This window comes from Sus scrofa, chromosome 14 (assembly GCF_054392235.1).
Source record: "Sus scrofa isolate SSC_HxYL_T2T_F1_AM1 chromosome 14, Sscrofa_HxYL_maternal_Yorkshire_Landrace_v2.0, whole genome shotgun sequence".
NCBI lineage: Eukaryota > Metazoa > Chordata > Mammalia > Artiodactyla > Suidae > Sus > Sus scrofa.
The window spans coordinates 97,576,062-97,602,207 of NC_139396.1; the positions used below are offsets into that span (position 1 = coordinate 97,576,062).

Genomic DNA, 26,146 nt, shown 5'->3' on the forward strand with positions numbered 1-26,146 from the left:
TCATTTAGGTAATCCAATTTGTTGGTATATGACTGTTCATAGTATGCTCTTATCCTTTTTATTTCTGTAAAGTAGGTAGTAATGTCACCATTTTCAGGATTTTAGTTATTTGCTTCTTTTCTCTTATTTTCCTTAGTCTAGCTAAAGGTTTTTCAGTTTTGTTGATCTTTCCAGAGAACCAACTTTCTGTTTCACTGATTCTCCCTATTGTTTTTCCATTCTCCATTTCACTTATCTTTGCATTAGCTTTTAATATTTCCTTATTTCAGCTATCTTTGGTTTTTGTTTGATCTCTTTTCTTTTTAGTTCCATAGGTATAAAGTTAGGAAAGTGATTTGAGATCTTTCTTTTCATTTTTATTTATTTATTTATTTACTTACTTACTTACTTTTTAGGGCCACACCCACAACATATGGAAGTTCCCAGGCAAGGGGTCAAATCAAAAGTACAGCTGTTAGCCTATACCTCAGCCAAGCAACATGGGATCCGAGTCACATCTGCAACCTATACCACAGGTCATGGCAATGCCAGATCCCTGACCCACTGAGTGAAGCCAGGGATTGAACCCGCATCCTCATGGATACTAGTCGGATTCGTTTCCACTGCACCTCAATGGGAACTCCCTTTCTTCTTTTAAAATGTAGGTGTTTACACCTATAAGTTTCCCTCTTGGTACTACTTTTGTAGCATCACATAAGTTTTGGTAAGTTCTGTTTCCTTTTTCATTTATCCCAAAGTAGTTTCTAACTTCTCTTGTGATCCATGGGTTGCTTAAATGTATTGTTTAATTTCCACATATTTATAAATTTTCTAGTTTTCCTTCTGTTACCAACAGATAGTTTCATTCTATTTTTATCAGAAAATATACTCAATATGATTTTAATCTTTTAAAATTTACTAAGATTTGTTTTGCACCCTAACATATGGTCTATCTGGTCTATTCTGGAGAATATTTGATGTGTGCTTCAGAAGAATATGTATTCTGCTGCTTTTGAGTAGAGTGTTCCATGCATGTCTATTAGGTTTAGCTGGTTTATAGTATTAAGTCTTCTATTTCTTTAATGACTTTCTGTCTAGATGTTTTATTCATTACTAATATAGGGATTCTAAAGCTTCTCTTTTTTTTTTTTTTAGGGCCACAATCTGCAGCATATGGAAGTTCCCAGGCTAGGGGTTGAATTGAAGCTACAACATGGGATCTGAGCTGCACTGGTGACCTACACCACCACAGCTCACAGCAATGCTGGATCCTTACCCACTGAGCGGGGCCAGGGATCAAACCCGCAACCTCATGGTTACTAGTTGGACTCGTTTCCACTGTGCCACAATCGGAACTCCTGAATTCTGAAGTTTCTAACCATTACCATAGAATTATTTTCTACTTCAATTCTGTCAATCTTTCTCTCACATATTTTGGAGTCTGTCATTTGGTGAGTATATATATTTGTGATTGTTACATCTCGATGAACTCATCTTTTTATCAATATATATTATTCTTCTTTGTCTCTGGTAACAATTTCTTAAAATCTATTTTGTTTGATATAAATATAGTCACCTCAACTCTCTTTTGGTCACTATCTGTACCTTTTCATTTTCAGCCTATTTGTGGATCTAAAGTGAGTTTCCTTAGATCATACTTTTTTCTCCTGTTAATCTCTTTTAACCGATGAGTTTCTTTTATATATAAAGTGATTACTAATTAGAAAGGACCTACTTATGCCATCTTGTTATCTGTTCTCTGTATGTCTTACATATTTTTGGCCCTTAGTTCCTCCAATCTTTCCCTCTTTTGTGTTTGATTATTTTTTCTAGTGCACTAATTTTTTTCCTGCACCTGTGATATGTGGGAGTTCCCAGGCTAGGGAATGAACACAAGCCACAGCAGTGATCTGAGCTGCTTCAGTGACAATGATGGATCCTTAACCTGCTGCGCCACAAGAGAACTCCTCTAATGTACTATATATCCTCTCATTTCCTTTTCTGTATATTTTTTAGTTACTGTCTTAGTGGTTAACTTGAAGGTTACAATTAACATCTTAAATACAACCTATTATATTTAGAATGGATAGGCAATGTGGTCCTATTGCACAGTAAAGGGAAATATATACAGTCTCTCGGGATACCATCATGGAAGATAAGAAAGGGAATGTGTATGTACATATGACTGGGTCACTCTGTTTTACAGTAGAAATTGGCACAACACTGTAAATCGATTATACTTTAATCAAAAATTAAAAACCAATTAATCTCAAACTTATAATAATCCTAGTCTGACTCAACATTAACATGTTTATAAATGCTTTAAAATTTGTCTTTTAAATCATATAGTTGGGAGTTCCCGTCGTGGCACAGTGGTTAATGAATCCGACTAGGAAGCATGAGGTTGTAGGTTCGGTCCCTGCCCTTGCTCAGTGGGTTAAGGATCCGGCATTACCGTGAGCTGTGGTGTAGGTTGCAGACGCGGCTCGGATCCCACGTTGCTGTGGCTGGTGTAGGCTGGTGGCTACATCTCCGATTGGACCCCTAGCCTGGGAACCTCCATATGCCGTGGGAGCAGCCCAGGAAATAGCATAAAGACAAAAAAAAAAATAAAATAAAAATAAATCATATAGTTAACAAAAAGGACTGAAAAACCAAAAATAAAATAATACTTTTTAAAAAAAGTTTTACTTAAGTATAGTTAATTTACAAGGCTGTGATAATTTCTGCTGTACAATAAAGTGACTCAGTCATACATATACACATACTCGTTCTATCTCAGATTCTTTCCCCAGATAGATTATCACAAAATACTGGGTAGAGTTCTCTGTGCTATACAGCAGGTCCCCAATGGCCAATCATTCCACATACCTCAGTGTGCATATGCCAGTCCCAAACACCAAACCCCTAGTCCATCCCCCAGTCCACTTTGATAACCATAAGTTTTTCAAAGTCTGTGAGTCTGTTTCTGTTCTGCAAAAAGTCCATTTGTATCCTTTTTTTTTTTTTTAAAGATTCCACATATAGATGATATTATATGATGTTTGTCTTTCACTGTCTTCACTTAGTGTAATAGTTTCTAGGCCCATCCATGTTGCTGCAAATGGCATTATTTCATTATTTTTTATGACTAATATTCCACGGTTTATATATGTACCACATATTCTTTATCCATTCCTCTGTTGATGGACTTTTAATACCAACTTTTACATTTCCCTATGTAGTTACCTTTACTGGTCTTTACCATTTAAAAATTGTCTTTGAATGACTTTGGTTACTATCCAATATACTTTCATTTCAGTTTAAAGAACCCCATTTAGTGTTCTTATAGGAAATGTGTACTAGCAACAAACTTCTTTTGTTTTTGATTACCTTAAAACATCTTAATTTCTCCTTCTGGGACTCCCCTTAAGCATATGTTGGTAGACTTGATATTGTCTCACAAGTATCTTGGGCTCTATTAATTTTTTTTGTCTCTATTAATTTTTATTAATTCTTCTTGCTTTCTGTTCCTGAAATTGGATATAAATTGACCTCTCTTCAAGTTTCTGATTCTTTTATCTGCCTGCTCAAATCTGTGTTGAATTCTTTTGGTAAAGTTTTCACTTTACCTATTGTACTTTTTAGTTACATGATTTCTATTCAAGCCCCTTTTACAATTTCTATTTCTTTATGGACATTCTCTATTTATTAACACACAATTCTCCCTATTTCCTATAGTTCTTTGTCTATGGTTTCCTATAGCTCTCTGAACATATTTAAGAGAGTTGATTTAAAATCTTCATCTAGTATATGCAATGCTCAGGTTTCCTCAGGTATAGTTTCTGTCAATTTCTTTCTTTTTTTCTTATCAAAGTTCTCACATTCCTGATTACTACTGGTATGCTATGCAATTTTTTAAATTGAAACTTGGACATTTTTAATACTACAATGTGGTAATTCTAGAAATCAGATTCTCCCTACTTTCCAGGGTTTGACGTTGTAGCATGGTGAGGATTAAGGTCATCACTTTTAGTGATTTTTCCAAACTATTTCTTCCAAGATTATATTCCTTATCATTAGTCATAAATGAGGTTTCTGCTCTATGATCTAAGCAGTCATCAAGTGACCTCACAGATTTTCTTAAATGTTGGAGGCAAAAAGAATGAAAAACAAAAACAAAAACAAAAACATAATCCAGCTCTTCTAGTGTTTGTAGACTAACTGTGAACTAGGATCCTCTTTTCATGTTTAGCTAGATCTCCTACAATCTACCTCAACTTTCACCTTCTTCTTGCACAGAGCACAGCTATCAGCAAAAACACACAAGCCCACACAAGTCTTTTCCAATTATGTTTCTGGCCCTGAGCATCACTCTAGATTCCCCAGGATACACAGCAGAACTTCAAAGCTCTTATTCTCCTGAAATGTCTTTCTCCTCAGCCTCCTTCCCAGGCTTTTCAATCTGTCTGCTACTGGTCTCATCTGCCCTCTCTTGGCCTGATGGCTACAGGTGGTATGGGTCTTTAAATTAAAAAAAAAATTATTATAGTTGATTTACAATGTTCTGTCAATTTCTGCTGTATAGCAAATTGACCAAGTTGTGTGTATATATATCCTCCATCATGTTCCATCACAAGTGATGAGATATAGTTTCCTGTGCTATACAGCAGGATCTTACTGCTTATTCATTCCAAAGGCAATAGTTTGCATCTACTAACCCCAAACTCCCAGTCCATCCCACTCCCTCCCCTTGCCTCTTGGCAACCACAAGTCTGTACTCCAAGTCCATGAGGTCATTTCTTTTCTATAGATAGGTTCATTTGTGCTGTATATTAGATTCCAGATATAAGTGATATCATATGGTATTTGTCTGTCTCTTTCTGACTCATATCACTTAGTATGAGAGTCTCTAGTTCCATCCATGTTGCTGCAAATGGCATTATTTTATTCTTTTTTTTATGGATGAGTAGTGTTCCATTGCGTAGATGTACCACATCTTCTTAATCCATTCACCTGCCATTGGACATTTAGGTTGTTTCCATGTCTTGGCTATTGTAAATAGTGCTGCAATGAACATAGAAGGGCATGTATCTTTTTCAATGAAAGCTCCGTCTGGATATATGACCAGGAGTGGGATTGCTGGGTCATATGGTAAAATTTTTTTCAGAATATGACATGTGGGAAGCTACTTCAGCTTGAGCTGCATGAAACCTTTGTGCTGGTAACTCAGGAAATTACCAGATGAGTCAAAATATACAACCGCAATTTTTTGAAAACAAAGTCTGTATTGCCTGCCAGTGAACTCCCCCATCACTAGTAAGCCACACTAGGAATGCAGGCTGTTATCTCCATGACTGCTGCTAAGCTGGGAAACAAGGCATGGTAGGCAGGCAAGCAAAAGGCCACAACACTTTCTTCCCAAAATTTATGAGCCTCTTTCTTCATTAACCACTACCTGGTTACTGTAATTTTTAAATTGGATTCCAGTGATCCAAAAAAGTTGATTCAATCCATTCTGGACAGTGTAATGACTGCTTCAGTGAAAAAAATGATTCTTGGAGCTCCCTACTCTGTCATTTTTCCCACCATGTCTCCCATACGCAATTGTAAAGTATCACCTTTAACTTATAATATTAAGCAATTTATTTTCTTTCCTCACATCTCACTGTCTCCTCTAGATGAGACATCATTTCCTCTATTCTTTGTCTAATTTTAATTCAAATTTAGATGTATTTTCTAGATTTTCATTAAACTTCCAGATTGAATTACGTGCCCCTTTTTTCTACTGCCATAGAAGCTGTTCTTTAACAAATCAACACATTTGAAATCACCTGTTACCATCGCTGTCTATTCCACCAAAAAGTAACTTGATGGCAATCAACTGCCTTCATGAACAGTCTCATTACAGGCAATGAATCTCAGCCAGAGAGGTATAATCTCCTCAACCCTTTAGATTATATGCTCCTCTTTAGTACTCCTAAAGCCTAGCATAATGCTACACAGTGAATATAATTACTGCACGGATTTATAAGAAACAAAGTAGCATATAACAAAACAAACATCACAATTTTTCACTTTAGCAACTTACGTTCTGGTTGTTTTTCATTAGGTGTTATGGATCGCACAAAGTCTTGTGGTGTCATAAAAACTTCAGATTCACCATGTTCACTGATTACTTTTAAGGTGGCAAAATACCGGAAGATTTTGTCTGGTGTAGAATATGCGCGAATCCTATTCTCATATTCCATCACCTAAAATTAGAAATTCAGAGAGTGTTTCCATATTGAGTAATTCTCATTTTCTTGCATATGCACTCATTTGGGGGGAAATAAGCGCAAATATCACTTATAATGATATCAATTATATCATTTTTTCCCTATAACTGGATTTTTTAAACTTGAAATTACTTGTGTTTCCAAAACTTGTGATATAGCATTCATACTACAGTTGAGGCAATGATTATATCAGTTTTGTTTAGAACCTTTGAATGATTTTCTAGTTTCTTAAATTACCGAATGCTAGCAAAATTGAAAAAAAAAAATGTCATACAAGAATTCAAAAGGTCTTAGTAAAAGGGTATAATGCCATATATATGGTAGTCTATAATTTTTTAAAATACCAAGTTTTAAAAAAGAGATTGATTTTTTTTTTCTTTGCTTTTTCTAGGGCTGCTTTCCATGGCATATGGAGGTTCCCAGGCTAGGGGTCTAATTGGAGCTGTAGCTGCCAGCCTGTGCCAGAGCCACAGCAACATGGGATCCGAGCCGCATCTGCAACCTACACCACAGTTCACGGCAATGCCAGATCCTTAACCCACTGAGCAAGGCAGGGATCAAACCCGCAACCTCATGGTTCCTAATTGGATTCATTAACCACTGCACCATGACAGGAACTCCAAAAAAAGGATTGATTTTATAGTTTTTATTTCTTTGCAATTTCCTAATCTCTAAAACAAAACGGACATGGGACTTCATAAGTCTGAATAGCTAAGAGTCTTTCAAACACAAAGTACATTAAACATCATAAAAAAATTGCATATCATGGAAACTCAATTACCGACAAGTCTAAAGCAATGACTTACTTTTGACTACAAAATTAAACTTCCAGAGACTATTTAAATGTTGCATATTTAGAAAAGAATAGACTTGGGAAAAATACAAGCAAATCTTGGAATAGGAACAAAATCAAATATGGCAAACATTTAACTAAGAGTGTGATGTTAATAACCCTTTCTCATTTCCTTATGTGGCACCCAAGCCCCATTCTGTATATGAAATGTACAAAATACTGTATCTTCTGCATAATTTTCTTCTACAAACTATATAGTACTTTAGTGAAAAGATATCTCTCATACCTGAATCTTCTATGTTGAGATAACCAACATTAAATAGTATCCTATAAATAAGTGGTTAGAAAATAATTTAAGCCAATATGATCCGAAAATTCATCAGTGAATTCAATGTCTATAAAGCAATTCACTACACTGAAAAACAACATTATTAATGTTTTAATTTGCCTTATTAACATAGCTATTACTTTAACTGTCAGTTTTGGCTTGATGGTCACTTTGAGGTTATTGAGAGCAGCTGTTTAACAATGGTTTCAATTACACTACCAGATGTGCTTTCAGCCACTAAGAATGCTAATTTATAACTATACATGACAGAAATCTTTCTAATACCAATTTGCCTTAAAGTCTGAATACTGATTTCAGAAAAGTTTTCAATAGATTTGGCATGTGGCGAAGTCACTAAGAGCCTTTCAACCCCTTGACAGCCTTGAGACTTACCTACAAGTTTAAATCAAGGCATTTTATATTTCACTACAACTATCTGCTAGGTCATATTGGCTACAGAACAAAAAATAATCAGTTTTGGAGCTCCTGTGTGGCTCAGTGGGATAAGTATCTAGTGTTGTTCCTGCAACGGCCCTGGGTTTGATCCCTGTCCTGGAAACTTCCACATTCCAAGGGTGCAGCCAAAAAAATATAATAATCAGTTTTAATGTTTATAAACTATAGCTACTACCAAAGATGGCTTTGTGAATTAAAAAATTAAGTCAAATATAAGATTAAAGGTAGGAAAACAACAACTTAAAAGTCAATGATTCTCAGAATGAAAATCAGATACTTGATTGTTACCAAAAAAAAAAGTTGCTGAATATCATTAATTAGTTTTAGTTTGAAAAAAGGTCAGGGAATGTAAGACTTTTTGCATTCCCACACTAGAAGAGTTTAGTATAAACATACGGTATAGTATATTTTTGCTTTTTTTCTTCACTTGGCAATGTATCTTTAAGACCATTTCATATAATTTGATTTGGAGCTGCCCTCCTTTTAAGTAGTCATGTTAAAGGAACACTAACAAACTATTACATAAAGGTTTTAAAATGTAGCATCTAAGAAAACGAAGGCTTAGAAGCAAAGGTATGTAGAAAACTGTTGGAGAATTTTGCAATGTTTAGCCTGGTGAAAAGATTTACTAAGAAAATTATAATAGTAACATTCAATCATTTACTTAAAAAAACATTCTTGAATTTCATGATTTTAAGACAGCTGCCTTCACTAAAAGAGCCAGGCTAACTGGATCAAAATTCAGGCACTATATTTCCTATATGAAATGCACAAGAGTGGCCAAAGACTAGTTGCAACCAATTACTCTGAGAAATGGCAGTAGGCTTGGTGAATGGGCCAGGTAGCCGGCAATTCCCAGATTCACTGCCTTCAGCCAGCCAGCCAAATCCCCAACCCCACACCCCCGCTCTGTGCCTACTGACACTACCTTAATCCTGTAAGACAGATGCTCACACTATCTGGCCTGAGCATCTAAGACCCCTGCTACTCTCTGCAGCTGGACTCCCAGAGACAGGATTCTGCCCCATTCTGGGTCTGATTGCATGGAGCCTATTTCATCCACCCCCATCTTTCATCAATTTCCCCTAATGGCTTGTGGGGGCACATGTGAAGGAAAGTCAGCATCAGCCTAGAGCCTCTATTTCTGAAGCCTCCTGGAAAGCTCAGAAGATCCCAGAAAGGGCTCAGACCAACCAGGGTGAAAGAGTCCCCAGTCCATCTCCAGTAACTGGGAGAAACAGGTCCATCCCAATTCTATAGTTTACAGTCCTGGCAACTACAACCCCTAGGGAAAAAAAAAAAAAAAGAGTCAAAATCAGGCTGAAAACAGCCAATATGTGGCTTCCAAGGTCATTCTACTCATGGTCATTCTAGCCCTCAGGAAAGGGAGAAAGAGCACTGAAGATCCTTGTGCGAGATTTTATGAGCCAGCTTAGAAGTGGCTCACATCACTTTCATTCAGTGGATGACTAGCAAACTAGCAATCTCCATTAAAAGAAATGACGTAGAAAATCAGGGCTCCGGATCACCTTTAGAAATCTGAAACAGTATGATATTAACTGACCTAGGGTAAACCATGAGCAAAATTCTGTAACCAAAACATGTTATGTTAGAAGAGCAATAGAAAGAGCAAGAGTTTTTAAATTACCAGATTAGCGTTACTGTCATGCCTCAATGGAAACGAATCTGACTAGCATCCATGAGGACACAGGTTTGATCCCTGGCCTCGCTCAGTGGGTTAAGGAGCTGGTACTGCCGTGAGCTGTAGTATAGGTTGCAGGTGTGGCTCGGATCCTGCATTGCTGTGGCTGTGGTAGAGGCTGTCAGCTACAGCTCTGATTCAAACCCTGGCCTGGGAACCTCCATATGCTGCGGGTGCAGCCCTAAAAAGACAAAAGACAAAAAAATAATAATAATAAAGTCATACAGATTTATATTTGATTCCTTCCTTTATAAGTAACAGCTATATATTACTTTAGACGTGTTACACAGTTACTTTAAGCATTAAGTGTATATATATATATATACACACACACACAAGAATGTATGTATATACATGTGTGTACATATACACATATGCACAAATACACATGCATTTACACTATGCATATGTATGTATATGTACTATACCTGACTGAATATGCTCAATGTTACTTTTCTTCTCTTTTTCATTTATTGTGATGTCTGTAATAAGTAAACTTACTTGGGTTTTCTAGTCACCTAAATTCCTAAGGATTTTGTTTGGCATATATAGTATTTTATGTCTCATTATTTATGTTCTCTTATCAATCAATTTAAAAGTATTTATAACTGTACTGAACCAAATAATTTAGGTTCTTAATTATGAAGATGCTGTTTCAAGTCCAAAATAGTGACTTGGAGGCTCCTGAACTCTCCACCTCCTATAGATGCACTGAATGTACAGCTATAAAAGGAGCCCTTCTCTTTGAAAGAAATCCTGAAACTAGCTGAACCTATTCACTGAGTCAGTAAGAAAGTACCAACATCAAAACAGGTAGGAAAGGCTGAGACACACTCTTGCCATAAACCCCACCTCTAGCCTAGTGTTATACACATGGGAGGAAACTGTCAACCCCTAGCTTCTCTTTGAGGAATGAAGTGTTTGGACACTACATCTAGAACCCCGACTTTTAAGACTCCGCTTGAGGGACGGGTCTCCAAAACAGCTAGCTCTGAAAACTAATGGGACTTGCATCCATTAGCCCCATGAAACTACAGAAAACAAAGAAACAGTTTTTAACAGGCTCACAGTAGCTGTCCCCCCAGGGATTAGTGCAGAGGAAGAAGACAAAATACACCCACCTCCCAGTCTTTCCCTGAAAAAGGTCTGTTTACATACATTAGAAGTTGTTGCCTGAAGGTCAGGCTTCCATTTAGCACACATCTAAGTGATGACGGACATCCTCCATGGAGACCAGGGAGGAATCAGTGGATTCCTCCTCTGACCTCTCCACTGAGTCCACTCCAAATTGCCAGGATCTCCCCAGAAGGAGCTTATACATCTGGCTGCACCTCAGCTTTAGCAGCTATCATCTGAGGTATGAGTCTCCGAATCACCTGGCTTTGCTAATCAACAGGGCTTGCATGCATGAGTCCCATAGGACCATGGCAAACAAAGAAGCAGTTTGTACTGGTTATAGGAGCACAACTCTGTAGCCCAACAGAAAGGACTTAAACTACATATTAGACCAGATGAACTTAAAAGACATTTACAGAACATTCCACTTAATAATAGCAGAATATACATTATTATCAAGTTCACATGGAGTCCTCTGAAGGAGAGATCACATGATAGGCCACAAAACAAGGCTTAATAAATTTAAGAAGATTAAAATCTTATCAAGTATCTTTTCTGACCATAATGGTATGCAATTAAAAATGAACTACAAGAAGAAGACTAGAAGATCAAAAAAATATCTGAAAATTAAACAACATATTCAATGAAGACAGGAAAACAGAAATCAAAAAATATCTTGAGAGGACTAAAAATGGAAATACAAAATATCAAAACATGAAATTCAGCAAAAGCATTCCTAAAAGGGAAATTCATAGCAATAAATATCTACATTAAGAAAAAAGAAATACTACAATATACAATTTAACCTTATATCTCAAAGAACTAGAAAAAGAACTAAGCCAAAAGTTAACACAAAGTAGGAAATGACAAAGACAAGAGCAAAAATTGTAAAATGAGAATACGACAAAAGAAAAGATCAACTAAATTAAGAGGTTTTTTTTAAAGATAAACAAAATGGATAAAGCTTTAGCTAGCTACAGAGAGAGAAAGAGAAGAGAGAAAATTAACCTCTTATCTGATATATGGATTGCAAGTATCTTCTCCCATTTCATAGGCTGCCTTTTCATCTTCTTAATGATTTCCTTTGCTATGCACATACTTTTTTAATTTGATGCTGTCACTTGATATTTCCTTTGTTGCTTGTGCTTTGGAGTAACAACCAAAAAAAACATTGGAAGACCAATGAAAAGGAGCTTTCCCACTAAGTTTTCTAGGAGTTTTACAGTTTCAGTGTTATATTAAAATATTTAACCCATTTGAGTGAATTTTTGTGAATGGTTTAAGATAATGGTTCAATTTTTTCTTCCGTATGTGGTTGTCCAGTTTCCAAACACTGAGACTCTCCTTTCCTAGAGTATTCTTGGCTCCTTGTCCAGTATTAATAGACCATGCATGTGAGAGATTATTTCTGGGATATCTACTCTGTTCTATTGGTCTATGTATTCTATTTTTATGCCAGTATCATACTGTTTTGATTAATCTAGCTTTGTGGTACAGTTTGATATCAGAATGTTTTATCTTTAAATTTCTATGAAAATGTGATTGGAATTTTGGTAGGTAATGTACTGAATTTATAGATGGCTTTGGGTAATATGGACATTTTAACAAAATTAATTATTTTGATCTATCAACATGAGTTATCTTTCCATTTCTTTGTGTCTTCAATTTCTTCCATCACATTCTTATAGTTTTCATTGTATAGATCTTTCACTTCCTTGGTTAAATTTATTCCTAATTATTTTATTGGTTTTGATGCTACTGTGAATAGAATGGTTACTTTTATTTATTTTTCAGATTGTTTGTTGTTAGTGTACAGAAGAACACAGATTTCTGTATGTTGATTTTATGTCCTGCAACTTAAAAGAATTCATTGATTAGTTCCAACAGTTTTTTAATTGGGTCTTTAGGATTTTCTTTATGTAGGATCATATGATCTGCAAATAAGGAATTTTACTTCTACCTTTCCTATCCTTATGCTTTATATTTCATTGTCTTTCCTAATTGCTCTATGTAGGACTTCAAATACTATGCTGAATAGGAATGTTAACAATGGACACCCTTGTTTTGTTCTCATCTTAGAGAAAAAATTTCAAACTTTCTCTGGTGAGTATGATGTTAACTGTGGGTCTGTCATACACGGCCTTTTTATACTGAGGCATGTTCTTTCTATACCAAACAGAAGCTTCTAGCATGAAAGAAGATTGTATTTTGAAAAGAACTCATACAATATAAAAAAAAAATCTGATTTTAAACTGTGCAGAGGATCTGAATAGTTTTCCCAAGAAGATACTCAGAGGGTTAACAGGTATATGAAAATGTGTTTAACTTAAGTATTCAACAGGGAAATGCAAATCAAAAACAAATAAGATATCTCCTCACACCTGTTAGAATGGCTATTATTAAGAAGACAAGCAATAAGCGTTAGTGAGGATATGGAGAAAAGGGAACACTGTTTCACTGTTGATGGGAGTGTAAGTTGATCCAGCCACTATGAAAAAAAGTATCAAGTCCCTCAAGAAATTAAAAACAGAACTACATTAGACCCAACAACCCCATTTCTGTATATCTATCCAAATGAAACAAAATCAGCATCTCAAAGAGACATCTGTACTACATGTTCACTGAAGTATTGCTGACAATAGTCAAGGTATGGAAACAACCTATATGTCCACCATGGAATCTCAAAAGACTCCACATAGTCAAAACTTTCTGAAAAAGAACAACATAGTTGGAGAAGCCTAACTTTCTGATTTCAAAACTTATTATGAAGTCGTCAGAAGAATGCAGTAGTATCATAAAAACAGGCATACACACCAAACAAACAGAAAATAAAGCCCAGAAATAAACCCTCCTATATACGGTCAAATGATTTTTGACAAGGGTGCTGTGACCATCAGTGAAGAAATGACAGCATTTTCAACAAATGGTCTTGGGAAAATGGGATATTCACATGCAAAAAAATGAAGTTATCTAACCTGATATTCAAAAATTAACTCAAAATGGAACAAAGACCAAAATGAAAGAACTTACACTATAAAACCCTTAGAAGAAAACACAGGACAAAAGCTTTAAGACATTGCATTTAGCAATAATTTCCTGGATATGACACTAAGGGCACAAGCAACATCAGAAAAAAGAAGTAGATTTCATAAAATTTAAAAAACTTTGTGTACCAAAAGACAATGTCAACAGAGTAAAAAGGAAATCCACATAAAAGAAATAAATACAAATCATATTATCTGATAAGGAATGAACAACAAAGAACTACTAAAGCTCAACTTAAAAAAAGTTTAAACATGGGCAAAAGGATGTGAACAGACATATTCCCAAAGAAGATACACAAATGGCCAAAAATCACTTGGAAAGATGTTCAACATTACTGATCATTAGGGGAATGCAAATGAAAATCTATACCAAGATACCAATACCATCTCACTTCTTATTAGGATGCCTAATATAAAATAAGAGTAATAAGTGTTGGCAAGGATATGCAAAAAGTGGAACCCTTGATGGTAAGAATGTCAAATGGTACAGAACTATGAAAAACACTATGGCAGCTCCATAAGAAAATTAAAAATAGAATTACCATATAATCAAGCAATTTCACTTTTAGCTATATACCCAAAAGAATGAAAAGCAAGGCCTTGGATATCTGTATATTCAGGTTCATAGAATTGTTACTTATAATAGCTAAAAGTGGAAGCAACTCAAATACCCATCAACAGATGAATGGAGGAGCAAAATGAGGTATGTACATACAATGGAGTACTATCCAGCCCTAAAAGAAAGGAAATTCTGATATATGCTACAACATGCTGAGCTTTGAGAATATTACACTAGGTGCAATAAGCCAGTCACAAAAATACAAATACTGTATGATTTCACTTGTATGAGGTTCTTTTAAGTATTCAAAGTCACAGACAGAATGTAGAGTGATGGTTGGCAGGGGCTGGGGGAAAGGGGATGGTAGGGAGTTATGTTTAATGGGTACAAATTTTCAGTTTTATAAAATGAAAACAATTATAAAGATGGACGGTGGTGATGGTTGTACAATATTATGAATGTTTTTATTATCATTGAACTGTAAACTTAAAAATGGTTAAGATGGCAAATTTTACCACTAAAAAAAAAAAAGAAAAAAAATTGGAAGAAAAGCAAGAGACTCTGAGGAAGCAGGGGAAGAATTAATGACAAAAATATGAAAAAAATAGTTAAAAGATATGAGGATATGTTTCAAGGATCCAACATACATTTAAGAAGAGTTTCAAAAGAAATGACAGTGAGACAGTACTGAAGCAATATCTGAGAATCTTTCAGAATTGAAAATGTGAGGTTTCAGAAGGGACAGTAAAATTAAATACAAAAAATGAAAAATAAAACAAAACAAAACAGAGAGAAGCATGCACAAACTAACAATGAGAGTATGCTATGAACTAAGTGATATGTACTTGAGAATTTTTTATTAATTAAAATAAAGCACACAAAACAACTGTTCATGTGTGGTAATAAAAAATAACAACTTCAGGACACTAGTTTACATCTGAGGAAGAAAAGAGAAAAATGGGATTGGGAAGAATACATTGGAATCTACTTTTTATATTCATTTTGTTTGTTTCTTCTTACAAAAAAAAAAAAAAAAAAAAACTGAAGCAAATGCAGCCAAATGTTAAAGCTTGATAAAAATAACCGTCGGTACAAGTATGTATGTTCATTATAGCCTCTATTTTTCTCACTGGATGTTTGAAATATCACAGAAAAATCAAGAGCGCATAAAAGAACAAAAGGAAGAAGTTCAAATGAAAACTGATGATTCAAAGAGTATGTGAAGACTGTAGCAGTTTGGAATTGCAAGGAAAGAATCTGAATGGGGTGGTAGATAGAAAAAAAATGCATGCTCAAAAGTGAAGTTTATTATCTAATTAACGATAGAAGAATCTTTAACATGTTTAGGTAGAGTATGTAAAAGAATTTAGAGCAAAGAGTAACTGAAAAATGGGATCTAGAAAGAGTACGTGTTTAAACAGGTTCTTGGGAAGACAAAATAACATGTGGAATGGTTATCCATTCGCTGAGACTTTAGTGAAAGAAATAAGAATTAAGATATAGATTAAGAAGGTTTTAAAGCTATGGGAGCTAACAAATTCAATACATTACACTGATAGCTTTCATTTTTTTCCTATGAAGTATGAGACAGAGTCATCTGCTCAGCAAAAAGCAGGAACAGAAAATGGAAGATTCAAAAATAAATGTTTATTTGGGTCATTTTAGCCCTACACTGTAAAATGGAAAGTTTGACCATAAATGAAGACGCTGCCACAAGATAAATCTGAACTTTCTTCAAATTCACTCAGGGCAAAAGATTAAATAAATGCATCATTTTGGAAATAATGGCATGCCTGACAACTAACTTGTCATACATCACTGTTGTTCAAATTCACCTTAACCAGAAATAGATTTGAAAAATGAGAAGATACATTTAATAGCTTAATCCAAACAAACAGAAGATCCAAATTTCTAAAAGGAATTCTTCTTGCTTGCAAAGTGCACCCCCCCCCCGCCAAACACACACAGTAACTCAAACTGTCTTGCTGCGTTGATTAGCTATATTTTAGAAAGAAAAGGTAATTCCCTGAATTTCAATAGTAACATACAGAATATCTAATAAGTTCACCGTTTTAACTTTCTATCACTCATCTGAATTCAAAAGCCCAGTATCATAGGAATCATTATTAAAGAGGAACTAAAACTTTTCTCAGGTAGAGTTACATAACAGCAATTGTGTTAAAGATATAAAATGCTGAAGTTAGCTGAAGTTTATGTTGTCCTCAAAACTGGTTGATTTCTTAGACATATTGTACATTTTCAAAGAGATGTTATTCTAACTTTACAATTTGGCATTATAAATCAGTATATACATCACAAAGACTCAGCTTCACATATATGAGAACATTCAGCATCACAAAGATCCAAAAAGCAAAAATTACTTTACGTAGTTGAAATGAAAGAAAATGAAAAGAAAAGATATGCTAATCCTGATTACCAATCCTAGATCTTTTTACTGCCTCAATTAACTTCACATTCAAAGAGTACACTTGCATTAGAACATGATGAAAAATAGCGAAGAGGTGAATAACTTCAAAGTGAATATGAACCATCTGAAATATATGATAAAAGAGACTCAAAAGCATTATTCTAAAATAGAATTAACTACAGCTTTAATATAATTTATAAGATTGTGTTCCATACTTTTCGGTCTCTGAATCCAGAGCGTTTCTTCTTTTTCTCTTCTGGATATGGCTCAAGACAAGTACCTGCAGCCTTTTTTTCATCATTACAATCTTCCCCTTCATCCTTACTCTTCCCTTTGTCACCAAGTTCACTCTTCAGGTTGTTTACAGATGGTGGAGATTCTGCAAGGGCCCTGGATATACAAAAAAAGAAAAAAAAAATCTATTAATCAAGAAAGTCCACCATCAAAACAAGGAAATAAAGATTTTCAGATAGAGCTTAACAGGAGCAATAGCAATGAAGTTTGTGAAAAGTTCTACATGGAAAGGTTCCTCAAAAAAAATTTTTTTAAGTAACATATGATCCAGTAATTGCACTTCTGGTTATATATTCAAAAGAACTGAACACAGGATTATGAAGAGATTTTTGCACCTCATGTTAATAGCAGCATTATTCCAACAGTTAAAATGTGGAAGCAACCTAAATGTATATTGACGGATAGATGGGTAAAGGAAATGTGGTATATACATATAATAGAAAAAAATATTCAGCCTTAAATATAAAGCATATGACACCAAAAGTACAAGTGACAAAAGCAAATATATACAGGCAGGATTACATGAAACTAAAAGCCTTCAGCAGAGCAAAGGAAATAGTCAACAAAATGAAAAGGCAACCTATACAATGGAAGAAAACATTTGCAAACCATATATTTAATAAAGGGTTAATATTTTAAATATGTAGGCATTCCTCTGTCACACAGTGGGTTAAGAATACAATGTTGCCACTGCAGCAGGTTTGGTCACTGCTATGGCACAGGCTCAATCCCTGGCCAGGGAACTTCCACATGTCTCGGGAGTGGCCAAAAAAATTAATAAATAAAACACATAAAAAGAACTCCTACAACACAAGAGCAACAACGAATAACCTGATTAAAAATGGGCAAAGGAACTAAATAGACAATTCTCCAAAGAAGATCTATAAACAGCCAACATAAGCATGAAAAGGTACTCAACATCAGTAATCATCAGAGAAATGCAAATCAAAACCACAAAAAGATACTACCTCACACCTGGTAGGATAGCTTTCCTCAAAAACAACAACAACAACAAAGCCCATAATATAACAAGTGTAGGTAAGTGTGTGGAGAAAAGGGATCCCCAGTACACTGCAGGTGGAAATGTAAACTGATAAAGCCACTACGGAAAACAGAATGGAGGATACTCCAGCATTACTGTATGATTAAGCAATCCCACTTCTGGGTACACAACACAAGGAACTGAAATCAGAATCTCAAAGAATATATACACTCCCATGTTCTGCAGTATTATTCATGGTATCCAATATGCAAGCAACCTAAATGTCTTACCAATCAACAAATAGAGGGAGTTCCTGTCGTGGCTCAGCAGTAATGAATCTGACTAAAATCCATGAGGATGCAGGTTTGATCCCTGACCTCGCTCTGTGGGTTAAGGATCTGGCATTGCTGTGAGCTGTGGTGTATGTCACAGACATGGCTCGGATCCTGCATGGGTGTGGCTGTGGTATAGACTGGCACCTGCAGCTCCGATTCAACCCCCAGCCTGAGAACTTCCATATGCCATACAAAGCCCTTAAAAAAAGCATAAAAAACTCAAAAACAAAAAAACAACAAAGGAAATGTGGTATATATACACACAATGGAATATTTTCAGCTACTAAAAAAAAAGAAGGAAATTCTGCCAATTATAACAATATAGATGAATCTAGAGGACATTATGCTAAAGGAAATGAGCCAGATACAAAAGGATGAATACTACATTTTACCATTAATATAATTAATATAAAACAGTGAAACTCGTAGAGGCAAAGAACGAATGGTGGTTTCCAGGGTTTTGGGGTGGGGAGGTATTAGTCAAAGGGCACAAAATTTCGGTTGTACAAGATAAACAAGTCCTTAGAGATGTGCTATACCATATAGTGCCTACAGTTAATAACACTGTATTGTATATTTGAAAATTTTCTAACAGGATAGATCTTAGGTTTTGCGTTTTATCATATGCAAAAAAACCATAATAAAAATAAAGATGGTGGGAGGAAACTTCTGGAAGTGAGAGGGGTATGGCATAGGTAATAATGATGGTTCACTTATCATAGGTAATAATAACAGGTAATAATGCTGTACACTTAGCTCCAACTTATCAAGTTTTATGGACTAATTACATGTACCTTTTTATATGTCAAAAAATTTTCAAGGAAACTGGGAAATAAACAGAGAAAGAAAGGAAACTGTCACATACTACAACATGGATGAACTTTATGTACATTATGCTAAGCAAAATAAGCCAGTCACAAAAACGCAAATACTGTATGATTCTACTTATATGGGATATCTCACATACTCTATTTTATAGAGACAGGAAGTAGAATGTCGGTAACATTGTAACACTGGATGCAGGGAGTGGGGATAGAGGAATTATTGCTTAATGTATAGAGTTTCAGGGTTTTTTGTTTTTGTTTTTTTGCTTTTTAGGGCCGCACCTGCTGCATATGGAAGTTCCCAGGCTAGGAGTCGAAAGAACTATAGCTGTCGGCCTACCACACAGCCATAGCAATGTGGGATCTGAGCTGCATCTGTGATCTACACCACAGCTCACAGCAATGCCAGATCCTTAACTTACTAAGCAAGGTTAGGGATGGAAGCTGAGTCCTCATGGGTACTAGTCCAGTTTGTTACCACGAAGCCACAATGGGAACTCCTCCTATTTCATTCCTGATAATGGCTTATGTCATAAGCCATTGTGCTTATGATATAATAATATAATGATTAAATATTATAGAAATGATAACAAACAATGATGTACAGAAAGAGGACTTCTGCTTCCAGCCACAGTGGAGTAACTGCACAAGACTTGCCTTCCCACAGACAGGAAAATATGGAAAACTGCACAGAACATATGATACAAACGTTGTAATATACTGAACTATAGCGACTCTATTAGAAAAAAGAGGCTTATAATTGTCCTGAAGTTCTGTTTGGAAATATTTACCAGATCACAAGTCAGATCCCCAGTAAAACACAGTGATCATGCTAAGTTTAGACAATAGAGATCAAAATTTATAGAGGGGGAGGTAGCTGGAATTGGTGAGGAGGACCAGAGAGGAGGAAGCTACACAAAGAAAATGTTCCACAGACCTATATAGGGTCTCATTGAGTTAACATTAAGCCGAGTATTCTTAGGATTAAACCTGGCCAAAAAGAACTAACAAATAGCTATAATCCAAATAATTTCCAGAATAAGAATATGTTCAGGTTGTGATAAATTACTGAACACTTAAGGTAGTTAGTATACACTGCAGAAGGGTCATGTCTTATTAATCAGGCTAAATTAACCCTGGAGCAAATACTCTTAAGTCATGATTCTTAAAAACCAGTTCTGAAAGATCAAGCAGGTTTTTCAATAAATTAGTTGCCTGCCAACATGAAAATCAATACTTTTAAAGGAAAATAACAAAATCCAAATATTCAACAACATAACAGTCAATGTAAAATACCCAATAAAATAATTATTAGACAGATATTCTGCAAGATGGCAGAAGAGGAAGTCCCAGCCTTTGTCCTCCATAGAAACACTGATTTAACAATGATACACAGATCAAAGTACCTTTATGAGAGTTCCTAAATCCAGCTAAGTTATATGACATCAGACAACCACAATGCCAAGAACAGACACACTGAAACTGGTAAAAGGAACAATTTCACTTTATCTATGCCAGCCCCTCCCTCTAAGCAGGCCCAGCTAAGCAACGAGAGAAAATGCCCTAGCTAGCAACTTCTCCCACTAGGAGGAAAGGGAAGAATGAAATGGTGTCCAATATTCTGGTTCTTCAGAGGGTTGTCCAAGGGACTGGTTTCTGCTCACCACACTTGAAAGCTGATGGAAGTGGCACAGTTTGCATGTATGATGGCCACTGAGAACAAAGAAGAGCAGGACATGGCTTGCTGCAGCTGTCATGGCTTAGAGCAGTCGTGAAAAGGTACACAACTCAAGACTTCTCCCACAGGAGGAAGGAAAGAAATGGAATGCGTATGTGATGATCTATTTTTTCAGAGGGCTGCCTGAGGACTGGTGTCTGTCTCACCTGACTTGGGGTGCTGATGAGGAGCTGGCATACTTCAGATGCCTGGTAGCTGATGAGGAGAGGGTAAGGGAGCTCACTTCTGTCCACCAGAGAACCTGCAGTGCCAAAGACTAACACCAGAGGGAGCAATACATTACAAGTTCCTGGAAAAGAAACTGGCAAGCCTCACTAAGATACTGCCCACACAGACACAGAGAAACTGTATCCTCTCCTAAAAAGCTTCAGTGGTACTCAGAATCCATAGTTGGGCTGATTGCTAAAGGTCTAGCCCTTGTATGAAGTCAGCCAATAAAGACCAGGATACATGGCTGATTCTTCAAAACTGCATATCTTAACACAGTTGTAAGACACATAAACAAACAGAAATGTGGCCCAAACAAAGGAACAAAATAAATTTCCAGAAGCTGACCTAAAGAAATAGTAATATTAATTATCTGAAAAAGAATTCAAAAATACCTATCATAAAGATGCTCAATGCATTTTAAAATGAGTATTAAGAAATGTGAGAAAAGCAATGTATATACATATGTGTGACCGGGTCATCTTGCTATACAGTAGAAAATTGACAGAACACTGTAAACCAGCTATGATTGAAAAAATAAAAATTATTTTTTAAAAAATAAGTACCAAGAGAAATAAAAAGATAAAAAGAAGCAAACAGAATTTCTGGAGCTAAAGAAAACAAATACCAGAGTTCCCACAATGGTATCAGTGGCACCTCTGCAGCACCAGGACACAGGTTCCATCACTGGCCTAACACAGTGGGCTAAAGGATCCAGCATTGCCACAGTTGTGCAGGTCACAACTGTAGCTCAGATCTGACCCCTGGTGTGTCTGGTAACTCCATATGCCATGGAGCAGCCAAAAAGAAAGAAAACAAATACTGACCTGAAAAATTCACTGAGGAAGGGGAGGGTGTTTGTTTAACAGCAGATTTGATCAAACAAAAGAAAGAATCGGTGAACTCAAAAGATAGACCACTTGGTATTATTATCCAGCTAGAAAAACAAAATAAAAAAGAAGGTGAAAAGAGCCTAAGAGAATTATGAGACACAATTAAGAAAACCAATACACACATTGTGGGAGTTCCAGAAGGCACAGGGAAAGAGAAGAAAGGGTAGAAAGTTTAAAGAAATTGTGGTCAAAAAGTTTCAGAATCTGAGGAAGATAGTGGACATCCAGGCTGAAGAGGGCCAACAAACTCCCAACAGGAAGAACCCAAAAAAGTCCACACTGAAATAAATTATCATTAAACCGTCAAAAGCCAAAGACAAAGGGAGAATTTTAAAAGCAGGAGAAGAAAAGCAACTCGTCATGTACAAGGGACTCCATAAGACTATAAAGAGACTTTTTAGCAGAATCCTTGTAGGACATGAAAAGGTAGTATGATAGACAGCGTAAAAAACTAAATAGAAACTTCAGTTAAGTAGAGTTGGGAGACCACAAGGGGAGTGCTCTTAAATTTTGCAATGAAGCAAATCCAACAACAACAACAAAAAAACAACCCCACTCTCCTAGTTTGAACTCAGGCAAGGAAAAGCCATGGACTCTGTGCTTACTATAGCCCTCCCCAAATTCCCTTTCCTTCTCTTGCCTCAAAGGGAACTTGCACGTGGCATAGCTACAGACCTGGAACTGCAATTCTCTGGAGACCCTAAATAAACCTATCTTTGCTGGTGAAATATCTGGAAGTTTATTTGTCTTAGGTCAACATTTTGATGGCCTGTACAGGGACCAGAGGAAGACTCCTGAAGGCTCCAGGGCTGGCAAACAGACAGAATACACACAACTTGAGCCCATTGTGCTCACTGCTTTCTAACTGACCTGGAGGAGTTTGAAGGTTCATCTTTCTTTCAGATCTGAACTCATGCTCTTTGTGTTTTAAGTGCTCCAGGCTTTATTCAGGATCTATTTTAACGTTCTGTCTTTCTGGTTAAGGCCTTGTTCTGCATGCAAGTACTCATTTGGCCTTTCAATCTGATTTTAAGATCACACTGTTTCAACCAAAGCTGGATGAAAACAACTCTGGGCTGTTCCTTTGGAAACAGGGGCTGCTTCACTGAAATTGTACTGCATTTTCATTCAGCCTTTGGCCTATTCCTTTGGAATAGGTTTTCTTTTGGAAGCTGGCTGAAAAAGCCTTTGGCCTGGTTCCTCTAGGACCAAATCATTTCTCTAGAATTGGCTGCAATTAGCTTGCAAGCTGTTTGAATTGAGGTGTCTGTGCTGAAAACTATTTAAGTTGTCTGGAAATTATTCCTTTACTCTAGAGAAAAACTGAGAAATGGGATCCCAGTTATCTAAATATTTTGAGGGTGCCCCCTCATGCCAATTTTATATTTAAAAACTTCAATCCTTCCTCATGTACATTCTGATTAAATGAAACAGCCTGACCAAAGGCAATTTAGAATATCAAATGCCATTATGGGGACTTTCGGGTCCATCCTGAAAGGTCTCTAAAATTAAACCAGGAGACTTGCCCACTAACTTATTATATGATCAGGCTTGAGAAATTGCTAAGCAATTTTATCAAGCAATTCCTAGGGATTTTCCAAAGCCTGCTGATTGGAACAGAATTCAGGCTTGTACACAAAATTCTGATGAATTTGTTAATAAACTATTATAACTGACTTCAGTTTTGTTTTTAGGGGTGTTTGTTTGTTTTTGTTTTTGTTTTCTTGCTTTTTAGGGCTGCGACTGTGGCATATGGAAATTCCCAGGCTAAGGGCTGAGCTGGAGCTCCAGCTGTTGGCCTACACCACAGTCACAACAATGCAGGATCTGAGCCGTGTCTGTGATCTACACCACAGCTCACGGCAACACCAGATCCTTAACCCACTGAGTGAGGCCAGAAATTGAACTTGAATCTTCATGGATACTAGTCGGATTTGTTTCCACTGAGCCACAATGGAAACTCTGACTTCAGATTGTTTTGAAAGAAAATTCTGGTCTTCCTTCAGATTTGGGTTCCACCCAGGTAGCTTTTAATTCCATGGTTATTAATGCACTAACCTGGGACTTTTCTCTTCTAGAAAAAAGGACAAAGATGGAATGGAAAACTGTTTCCACTCCATATTTAGTTCATTGGCAAACCAGTTCTCTTGCACTCTAGACAAATTCTCTAAAATAAAGACCACCAAACTTCTTAATCTCCAACTCCAATAAATGAAAGCTCCTAAGTATAACATCAAACCCCTTCCAATTTCTGCTATTACTGCAAAGAGCTAGGAGATTTGAAGAGATTATTACAAATCTAAGTGCTTCGGGCACCTTCAGCCCTCTAATCAGCCTTTCCAAAGTCCTTCCAATTCTTAATTGGGGAAATACAGGGAATTTTCCCAAACCTCCCTTAATTGGCTTGGAGAAACACTTCTCTGGATTGGGGATGAATCTCTTCCAACCTTAACTGACACTGTAGCCACACTCTCAGTGCTCAACCCATAACTATAAAAAGAGCCCCCTGTCTTGGAGTACAAAAACAGTTCAAATAGTGGGGATTTCTAATAACTTCAAGAAGTCCCTGTCTCTGAACCTATTCCCCTTTGTTTAGGCCCTTTGAGAGACATACATACTTTATTTCTTTCTCCCTTTTCTGTTTATTAGGCTGAGACTCCTTGGAGGAGTATCATGCTGAAATTTCTTTCTCTCAAAAGGAGAAATGAGGAGTTCCCATTGTCGCTTAGCAGTGATGAAACCAACTAGTATCCATGAGGATGCGGGTTTGATCCCTGGCCTCACTCAGTGGGTTAATGATTTGGTGTTGCCATGAGCCGTAGTATAGGTCACAGACACAGCTTGGATCTGGCGTTGTTGTGGCTGTGGCATAGGCCGGCAGCTCTGATTTGACCCCTAGCCTGGGAACCTCCATATGCTGCAAGTGTGGCCGTAAAAAAGCAAAAAAAAAAAAAAAAAATTAAAAGGAGAACTGTTTCTAAAATTTGACAGTATTCATATCAAAGTAGCCAACCAAATGAATTAAATGACAGTCAAATTCATAGAGACAGAAAGGAGAATGAGGGGAAAGGAACTGAGGAATTACTGTTTAATGGGTACAGAGTTTCAGTTTTGAATGTTGAAAATGATCTGGAGATGAATGATGGTGATGGTTGCAAAATGATGTGAAACGTACTTAATGTCAATGAACTTAAAAGTGGTTAAGCTGATAAACTTGACGCTACGTATATTGTACCACAATACAAAAGAACAGTCGAATAGAATGAGGATACTAAACTGAAAAACAACAACAAAGCTGAAGATAACAGGATGTTATCCTTAAAATGCTGGAAAGGAAAATTATACATTTACATTAGAATTATACATCTAGTGAAAATAATCTTTAAAAATGAAGGCAAAATAGGAGTTTCCGATGTGGCAGAGTGGGGTAAGGGTCCAGCCTTGTCTCTGCAGTGGTGCAGCTTTGATCCCTGGCCTGGCACTATGGGTTAAAGATCTGGAGGTGCCACAGCTGTGGCATAGGTCACAGCTGCAGCTCAGATTCAGTCCCTGGTCCAGGAACTTCCACGTGTTGTGGTGAGATCAAAAAAGAGGAAGAAAAAAAAAAGGTGAAGGCAAAATAATGATACTTCCAGACAGAAGCGGATAGAATCCATCTCCAGTAGACAAGCACTCACACAGTAAAGGAGGTGCTTTGGGTTGTAACAGCACTCTAAAATGGCTTCTAAAGATCATATTTAAGGTCTATTCATGTTAGCAAATTTAGGTAGCAGATTATATAACCAAATTGTATACCAAATTGTATAACCCAGGAAATATTCATTTTTGATTGCCAGAAAACATTCCAAGTTACATACTTAGTTATTCACCTATGTATTTAGTGTGTGTCTATAACAACACACACTAAATATGCTTAATTTTTGTTAAGGAAAGGGATTGGGGATGGAAAGATTTTTATCCTTTACTTCTATATTTGACTTTTTTTAGATCAAACATAACTTGATCTTTTATAATTTAAATTTATAAAGTTTAAAGTTTTAACTTTTAACAATTAAAAAATTTATAGCACCCTTTTAAAAAAGAACTTTAAATCTTACTTGTTAAAAAAAAATTATTTCTGCTCATTTAATAATTTTTTAAAAAGAGGATGGAAAAAAGATTTACAAGTTAAATGGCAAACCCTATGTCTACATACTCTGACAAGAGAACAC

At 36.2% G+C, this 26,146-nt stretch overlaps 1 protein-coding gene across 6 annotated transcripts in view; it reads right to left on the reverse strand.

The window, feature by feature from the left end:
• MICU1 (mitochondrial calcium uptake 1) overlaps positions 1 to 26,146 on the reverse strand; it is a 242,021-nt gene that overhangs the window by 169,544 nt on the left and 46,331 nt on the right. For all 6 annotated transcript variants that reach the window (XR_014825569.1, XR_014825571.1, XR_014825570.1 and 3 more), the window contains 2 exon segments: positions 16,878 to 17,052; positions 6,050 to 6,212 (listed from right to left, as the gene is read on the reverse strand). Coding sequence is in view for 3 of the 6 variants with exons in the window: in XM_005671068.4 (XP_005671125.1) it covers positions 6,050 to 6,212; positions 16,878 to 17,052 (338 nt within the window). In the remaining 3 variants the exon portion in view is untranslated.